At 48.7% G+C, this 9,362-nt stretch overlaps 1 protein-coding gene across 1 annotated transcript; it reads left to right on the plus strand.

Annotated features, from left to right (window-relative positions):
• The first annotated feature begins 5,051 nt into the window (after positions 1-5,051).
• On the plus strand, positions 5,052-8,952 carry LOC104409972 (cytoskeleton-associated protein 5-like). The gene is made up of 4 exons (XM_010020016.1): positions 5,052-7,620; positions 7,873-7,961; positions 8,139-8,672; positions 8,911-8,952. Exons 1-4 carry the CDS (start codon positions 5,052-5,054, stop codon positions 8,950-8,952), a joined length of 3,234 nt encoding a protein of 1,077 aa, XP_010018318.1.
• Positions 8,953-9,362: the final 410 nt, after the last annotated feature.

A 9,362-nucleotide genomic window follows, 5' to 3' on the forward strand; every position in this document is an offset into this window, starting at 1 on the left:
GCAACTGGAAAAAGACATGTTTATCTCAATGAAGAGAAATCTTCAGGCTTTTGCAGAGTCTGTTTCCTTTCTGGCCACGCTGGTTTGTGACAAGCAGTCGTGGGTGAGTCGGCGCCGTACAGCATGCATCCTGCATTGGGAGAGGTGTTACTTTGATGAGAAATTCATTATTCAGGATTAAAGGTAACAAACATTTTGGAGCCATCATATGTGAAGGAAAGGTGACAAATGGGGGATCTTAGAGATGTTTATGAGTAGAGGGCTGAGCATGCTCCTGGTAGAGGTGAATTCCCCAACTGAGGGCGTGTTCAGTTGCCTCTGGTCTATGCTGAGCATAGCTCTCTACGGGGCATCATTCTTGATGGCTAATGGGCCACTGCCTTTGTTCTTTGTTTGTGCCTCCTTTCCCTGTGGGTAGAGGTTTGTTAGATTCGAGCTGGGGTCAGGTGAATCCCTTGTCATTGGAAGGTATAGCAGTGGCAACATGAAATCCCAGCTCTGCCATGCTGACACACAGCAGGGCTCAGCTGGGCTGCTCCACAGCTGACTGGTAACAAGCAAGGGGAAGGGAGCTGCTGGCATCTGCCCCTCTGAGCCCAGAGGCAGGACTGGATGCTGCCCTTGCTCCCTGCAACAGGACAGCCACGGCTACTGCCTGTGCTGGAAGCAGGGGGAAAGGCTGTCTGCTCCCCGCCTGTCTGCTGCTGAAGAAGCTGGATCCTGCACCCTCTGGACAAGCCTTGCTGCGACATGATCCTGCATCTCCCCAGCTCCTGCAAGTCTCCTCTCCTCATCCCTTGTAAGAGGGATAGGTTTGTGGTGTTACCTGGGGATATGCACAGTCCTTTTCCTCATTGCCCCACATGCAGTGTGGTGGGGATAAGAGCTCTGCCCTCTTTACCACAGCTGAGTGCTTTGTAGACTGGGTAATGAATGGCACTCCAGGCACTCTGGGGGGGCAGTGGGAGAGCCCCAGCACACAGGACACCCTTTTTCACCCCTGGGTTTCTGTGGCTGGTGCAGCTCTGAAAGGTGCAGGATTAACTCACCCTTGGGAGAGGGGCAGGGCTGGCAGTGCCGGGGCGGGGGAATCCACCAAAAAGATGTTTGATAAACACAGGTAATGTAGACCATTTCTCTGCCCTAAAAACAGACACTGTTTGAAAGTGTGGAGGAAGAGTCTGTGAGGAGAAAGCAACAGTCCTAGCTCATGTCTGATTCCCTGGCTGCTGTGCATCATCAGGGAACAGATTTTAGGGGATTCTTTAAAGCAGAGACATCCCCATCCCTGTCTGCTTGTACCTGTCTTGACTGAGGTTTCACTTAGCTTTCATAAAGTAACTAATTCTTCAGTGCTGAGACAGCCTCAAGATGGCAGCTATAGGAACAGAATTGGGGCTGGAGGTGCCAGGAGCTTGCATATTCTTATGCACTGAGTCCGTCTTTCGTGGGATATAAATAGATCACTACTCGCCTGAGGTTTTTCCTCCTGGTCAGTGCTCAGCCAGTGCTTCTGAAGGGAGTTTAATCCTGCCAATTGCTGGAGTGAAACTTATCACAATTAGGGATGCAGATGATCCTCGACCACAAGCAGGAATTAAAGACAAAGTGATTCACACTCTATACCAGCCTGTTTCAGCAATACAGCTGGCGTCACATCACGGCAGCTTCTGCAAAGCTTAATGAAGATAAACTGGTGGAGATATGTGTGAATATCCTCAATTCAGAGGCAGAAAGACAAACCTGATCCTTCCACCAACTCAGGAGCTCATGGAGTCTGGGGAGACAATTCCTAGGGTATTAAATACAGTATCACCACATGTAATTGCACTGCAGCAGCACCAGCAATCCAGGTGCTGGGAGCCATACAAACACAATGCCAGAGACAGTCTTGCCTGGCTGAGTTAAGAAGACTAGAAAGACAAAGAAAGATTTCTCATTTCTCTGTGATAGGTAGGAATTATGGAGTAAAAAGATTAAATTACTATATTTAATCCCTGGTGATGCAGCCACAAAACAGAGTCCTGGACTGGGAAGACTCTTGCTGGGCAAGGCTGAGCCTGGGATGAGTGCATTGGTGTGTTCAGGTCCCACAGGCTGCTGAAGGAAGAGTAGGTTTTGTGAGAGGTTTTCAAATGACGTTCTCTGCGGCCCAGAGCTGAGGCTCCACAGAGGAGCAGCCTCAGCAGAGGTCTGAGGGAGGTTAGGGGCTATGATGATCCACACATGGCTGATTCATCTCCTCTCTTGCACTCAGTGCAAGACCTGGGTCTGCACAGGCAGACCCAGAACAAACCCCATCCCAGCTGGTACCTTCAACCCAGTGATTCATCTGAGGCAGTACAGCGAGATGTCCATGAGAAGCCACATAACAGGGCTTGAAACTGCTGTCTGAAGAGAAGTTTTTAATGAAAACCAGCAAAGGTTGTATAAGACCTGGAAACACATATTCCCCAATGGGAAGCCAGTGACAAGCTTCTCAGCCATCCCCAGAAGCAAACTCTCTGATTAATGACGCAGGCTGGGGTCATTTGCTCCAGCAAGCAGACCAGGATTTTATTTATATGCAGCCCAAATTAGTAAAAAAGACAAGTCTTCCTTGGCCCAGAAGGCTTGTTAGGGACAGATAGCTTCAAGTGATCCTAACTGTGGTGCAGAGGAAATATATGTGGGATCTAGATCTCATTGCCTAGGACCGCTCTGGGACCAGTCAACTCCTTTTGGCTCCACAGAAAAGACCAAGACCCTGGACCCACGGACACAGCTACCCTTCACCCAGAACAGCCTGTAGGGTGCTCTGCCGTTCCTTTGCCTTTACTTTGCCTCTACTTTGCCTCCGTGGCTCCTAGCAAGCATTACACCGTCACTCCATCACTGATCCAGAGCCACCAGGAGCATGTCACATTCCTGGACCAGTTCTCACCACAGGAATCTTCCTCCTTTCCATCCTGCCCAACTCCCAGCACCTCTGGGGAGCATCAGATCAACCCGCAGCCCCTGTATTGGTCAGCAACAAGCATTTAGAAAGAGCACTTGCTGCTGCGACCAAGTCCTAATTCTCTGAAAGGAAAGCAGCAGGATGTTTATAGACCAGGGTGAGAAAAGCTATACCTAGGCAATAAAAGTTATTTTGATAAAGGAACAGACTGTACTCTCTGCTCTCTCTGAACACCTTCTGACTCTGACAGCTTCTCACCAGAATAATGCAATAAAACTCACTTACATTCAGTAGTTCCTTCTCCTTTGTCTTTGTTTTATTAGGGAATTATTTGTTATCTTTTGCCAACATGTAATTGCACCTCCGAGAATGACTGGTTATTATGTACCTCAGATGATTTTTTTGAATCCCACTCTTAGGAGATTTACCCTATAAACAGCTTGTAGAACACAAGAAAAAATTTAACAAGGTCACAAAAATTGTTGTTTTTCTCATATGTATTGTACAAATACCAGTTTGTGCCATAGAATAGTATTTCCAGCGTCATCTGACAAAGAAACCCACCTGGTCGTTCAATTAACAAAACTAATTTAGTGAAGGTACCCAGTATTTCCTACTGAGAAAGTATAAAATGATGCACTCAAACCCAGAGTCTGTTCATCACTTGTGTTGGCTGCTGGACCAGAGAAAGAGGGACTTGGTCTCACACACAGTGCCAAAGCATCCCTCCTCATGCTTTCCACTGCCTGCCTCCCCCTCCCATGCAGCTGGCTCTTGCAGCCAGCAGCCTGGAGTGCTCTGTGGTGCGGAGAAAGGACGCGTTCCTGGCCTCCAGCCCTGGCAAAGCATTCCCAATAGGTGAGTCAAGAGATGCTCCTGGTCCCTCCCTTGCTCATCCTTCAACCCTCGTTAGGAGATCCCTTGGGCACAGAGCAAAAGTCAGTGAATCCCTCCTGGAGCTGTAATCAGCCCGTGCTGCTGTGCCCTGAGGTAGAGCGTTTGCTCCTTTACACAGATCTGTGTTCTCCCTTCAAGAAAAATCTCTCCTTTTGCTTGGGACTGAGGTTTAAGGAAGAAAAAGGATGCCCCTGGAAACTGGCTGTCACATTTGCAAGGCTCTGTTGTAAATCTTTGCTGCTGCCTCTTTTTTCCCCTTTTTTATTTGTTGTCCTTGTCAGAGTATGTGATTCTTCCCAGAGGTTTAAATACAATATTTCTTTCCCTGCGTCTCTGCTCCTCTCTGCCAGCCTGTTCCCCAAAGGATACAATGTGGGGGGACATTTCTGAGCACAAGCCCCAGAATGGGGTACACTGCCGCCAGCAGAGAGAGCCAAAGAGCACAGATTGCCCTATTTATGGTCTATATCTAAAAACAGAGGCTTAGGATGGATGTCCTGTGTGCCAGGGGCTATCTGATCTCTGGCTACAACCTCACCACAGAAGATGGTCTGGAGACAGGGGTCTACACCGACAAAAATTTTCCCCAAAACTAAGTGCCTGCTATTCATTTCTCATGTCGAGGTGTCAATTTTTAGTGGGTTAGAAAAAAGTTAATTAACATGAAAGTAAGTGAACTACTCTAGGGTTGAATGCAGTGGGGTTTGCTCTAACAGCAACCTGTAAGAAATTGCTTCCATGCAAATCTTCTTCCCCTGGCATTTTTTATTGTTTGCAAGACAAGTCCTTATTCAGTCAGCTTTTCTGAAACTTCACAGTTTAAACAGCTACAGCAGGGGCAGAGGTAGGAAGGGCTATGGGGACCAGATGGCCCATGGTGGTGGCACTTTTGGACTTTAGAGTCTCAGACTCCACTGTAGGAAGAGCAGTAACTGCTTGTGGCAATGGGACACCACCACACCAGTGTGGCTCCCTGTGGCCTGTCCCCTCAGCACAGCTAGAGTTGCACCAACCTCACAATGGATGGTGCTCTCCAGGGCTGCTCCATGGCTACATGCAGCCCAAAGCTGCTGCCCTAACATCTCCATCAGCATGGAGACAGCAGAGATACCCAGTAATACTCTCTTTCTCCTGGTTTAGGGTCCTTGGAAGGAAACCCAACTGTCCCTGGAAGCACAGAAGCCAGCAGCAAACAGGAATATTGAGCTCAAGCAACATGTTTGAACCGGAGCTCTCAGCAGAAGAGTTTAGGGAAAAGGCAGCTGCTCTTCTCCCTGAAACCTGCATACAACATTTGGAAAGCAACAATTGGAAAGAGAGGATTTCCAGCATGGATACCATTCAGAAGACTGTCAGGGAGATGAAAAAAAGTGAGATACCATGCCAAGCCCTGATGAGACTGCTGTTACAAGGACACGAAGAAACAAAGCTCCAGGTGATGCAGAAGAAGCTTCACACCATCACTTTGCTAGCCCAGAAAGCGAACTTCTCTAGAACATCTGCTCAAATTGCCTTGGAAAGTGTGGTGGAAATGGTGGGAGATGTGCTATGCAGCAGCAACGCTCAAGGAACCCTAACAGCTATAGCAGAGGCATGTTCATTGCCTTGGACTGCAAAGACAGCTATGTCATTGGCCTTCTCACAGAATAACTCCAGGATCCATTCCAAGATCTTGGACTGGCTGTCAAAAGCAATTCTGGAGTTTGGCTTTGAAGGGATGCAGGCCAAGGCACTGGTTGAGACCCTGAAGATCGCTCTTGCTGTTGTTCACTCAGGTGTGCAGAGATCAGCCATCACCTTGCTGGGTGTTATTTACCTGTACATGGGAGAGTCCTTGAGAACACTGATTGAGAGTGAAGAGCTGCCCCTCCTTCCCCAGATAGATGCTGAGCTGAAGAAGCTGCATGGACAGGTCCCACCAATTCCCAGTCGTGCCAACCCCAAGTTATGCCCAGATGTCAGGGGCCAGGAGGACCCAGGGAATCACAGAAGGACTAAATCCATAGACATTAGTGACAGAATCACACCAGAATTGGTGTCAAAGCTGCTCAAGAAGAACTGGACCATCCAGAGGGAGGGCCTGGAAGAGGTTGCAGGCATCCTTCAGGATGCCAGATTCATCCAGCCAAACATAGGAGAGCTCCCAAGAGCCCTGAGGGCTTGTCTCTGCGACCCAAACCCCACCCTGGTACAGATGACCCTAAGGGTCCTCCAGCAACTGTCCACAGCCATGGGTTCAAATGTCAAACAGCACATGAAGGACTTGGGCTTTCCCCTCATTGCTCTGTTTAGGGAAAGCAAGAGCAGCGTGAGAGCTGCCGCCCTGGCTGCTGTGAATGCTTGGGCTGCACAGATGAACATCTTGGAGTGGCTTGATGGCCAGGACATTTCCGAAGATCCAGGTGAAGAACTGCCTTTACAGAAGCAAGAGCTAGTGCAGTGGCTGGCTGAACAGCTGCCAATGCTCAAGTCAGCTCCCTCGGACCTGCTTTGGTGTGTACCTCACATCTACTCTTCCCTCCAGGACAGCAACAGGGATGTGCAGAGAGCCTCACAGGCAGCCCTGCCGTTCTTCATAATGCACCTTGGCTTTAAGAAGATGGCCGAAGCCACCAGTGGGCTGAAGGCAGCTGCAAAGGCCCATGTCCTTGCGATACTAGAGAATGTCAATGACAGTCTGTCAGCCAAGTCCACTGCTTCTGCTAAGTCACTTTCCAGACGCCCTAGAGTCACCACCACTACCACTTTCTCCTCTGTTCTAATCACACCACCCGCAGCAACAACCTTGTCTTCACACGCATCAGCTAAAAATGCAGCACCCAAAACCAGCAGAGAGGAGAACCAAGGTCCCAAGGAGCTGGAGTCTGGAGAAACAGTCCTGAAAGACACAGGTTTAGCCAAGGAAAAAGCAGAAATGAATTCCACTAAGAAGGATGGGGTCAGCAAACTGGCACCTATCTTCATCGTTGTCCCCAAGGGGAAAGAGCAGAGAATGAGAGATGAGAAAAACAGCAAAGTGCTGCAGTGGAACTTCACAGCTCCCAGCAACAGATATGTTAAGCAGCTGAAAGCTCAGATGAGCGGCTGTGTGTCCAGCAGCTTCCAGGTGGAATTGTTCCACTCTAGCTTCCCTCACCACATCAAAGCCTTGGCCATCATGACCAGGCATTTAGAGATAGAGAAGGAAGGAGTTATCAGCTGTCTGGATCTGATCTTGAAATGGCTCACCCTGCGTTTCTTTGACACCAACACATGGGTCCTTATCAAGAGTCTAGATTACCTCAATCTGCTGCTAACCTTGCTGATCCAAGAAAAGTACCAGCTGATGAACAATGAGGCCATTTCCTTTCTGCCGTACCTGATCCTGAAGATGGGAGAGCCAAGGCAAACTGTTCTCAGATTGGTGCATGCCATCCTGAAGAGAATGTGCCTGATATATCCACCTAAGAAGGTGTTTGGCTTCCTTGTGGAAGGCATCAAATCCAGTAACACTAAGCAACAGGAAGGCTGCCTGGTGGAGATGGGCTATCTCCTTGAAACCTATGGCTTGGATGTGTGTGAGCCAAGTCCTAGCAAAGCCTTGAAGAGAATAGCTGCTTTCCTTGGAGACCAGCACAGTGCTGTTCATAGAGCTGCTCTAAACATTATGGTTACAGCTTGCAGAACTCATGGGGAAGCCCTGTTCAAAATGATTGGGGATCTTCCTGAAGAACAAATGAGGATGCTGGGACAGACTGCAAAACAGGAACCCTACAGGTCAAGAGTTTCCTCAGCAAAGCATTTCAGTGAGAAACCTCAGCACGATTCAAACACAAGATCTGAAGTAACCTGTAAGCATGCAGGAGATGCACCCTCAAAGACAGAGCCCAACACTTCTCAAGGAGGAAATTTCAATATGGTACATCCCCAGACACTACCTCCACAGGTAGGTGAGCAAGTGAGCAGGCTGGTCTCCAGAAAATACAGTCTCTTTAGACTGAAGGGTATCATACAGTTAGAAACAATCCCCGAATTCCAAACCCTGCCTATCTCCTTAGACACTGATGACACATGTCATAACATCACCTCCACCATTAATTCCCTTATTTGTCGCATTAGCAGTGATGACACTGACACCAGCATCCAGGCAATGAAAGCAATTGAGGAGATCCTGAGAGAGAACAACGTAGAAGCCATGTCTGGGCACATTAATTTGTTCCTCGCAGCCAGCTTTCAATCACTCAAGTTTATCAACCAGCAACAGGAAGTAGACAAGAAATGGGGTAAGGAACAAATCATTCTGCAATGTAACTGTGTCATTCAGGCCTGTACCTGTGTCTTCCGAGAGAATAAGCTGGCTCAGGAGGCCTCAGTGGAAGTGCTTAAGGATGTAATAAGCAGTCTCTCTACCTTAATGGTAGATTTTCTGGATGGACATCCAGAGAAAGATCAGAAGCTCATACAGTCTATTAATGTCCTCATGAAAAGGGTACTGGAAAAATCTGACCAGACGAGAATTATCTGTGCCTTGTTGAAGCTGCTTCAAGACAGCCTGACCGCTGAGGGCACCCCAGGTGAGTTTTCTGACCTGCTGGCCAAGTGCCTGTTGAAGACCACGCAGCTTCTCCCAGCCACCATCAACACCATCAATCTGGATGAAATCCTGCTGGATGCCGACATGCTGATGAAGGCGCTCCCAAATGAAACACTAAGGCAGCACACAAACAAACTCCCGCTGTGGGCCCTGAAAACTCTGCTGCACCACTTGTGCAAGCTGAAAGGAGTGAAGATCCTGGACCACCTCACCCTGATTGGCGATTCAGCTGGTTCAGAGGTGGAAGCTTACCTCCAAAAGACAGTCAGTCCTGTTATCAAGCAGGGGGCAAATAAAACAGCTGTACGAGCAAGGAAGGAGAGCCCCAGGGCAGCTCACAGGGTTGCAAAGGACAAAATAGGTGATGTTCCAGAGAGAGCATCTTCTAGAAAATTTGCTTCTAGGAGAGTTTGAGGGAGGGTCAAGAGGACTTATATGAATGTAAGAAAAAATGTCTCAAGGAAAAGCTGGAGTCTTAGAAAACCTCCCTCTCTTCTTGCAGAGCTATGTGAAGCAAGGCCTGGCCAACATCCAGACAGAATAAGGCACCAGAGAGCACCTTCCTCTTCCTCCTCCTCCTCCCTTGGGGATGTCCCCTGAGGTGGAAGCATCTCCCCTTAGATCAACAGGGATACAAGGAGGGACCACAAAGGGGAAGGAGGTGATGCCATTCCTACCACCTGGAAAACTTGCCATTCACCTGCAGTAGCAACACAGCCTTGAGAGCAAGACAGCCCATGTCAGGCTCCCTGCCAGTTAGCTTTCCTGGAAGGATGCCAGTACCATGCTTCTTCCTCCTTTTCTGGACCGCGCACCAGTGGTGTCCATGGGAGCATGAGAAACCACCAGCAGAAATAGCACAAGGACCTCAGAACTAGCCAGCCTTCCTCCACACATACATCAATGATTGGATGACAAGAACCACAAACCAATAAAGAAAAAACTCCAGCATGA

The sequence above is a fragment of the Nestor notabilis genome, unplaced genomic scaffold, assembly GCF_000696875.1.
Source record: "Nestor notabilis isolate BGI_N333 unplaced genomic scaffold, ASM69687v1 scaffold9608, whole genome shotgun sequence".
Classification (NCBI taxonomy): Eukaryota; Metazoa; Chordata; class Aves; order Psittaciformes; family Psittacidae; genus Nestor; species Nestor notabilis.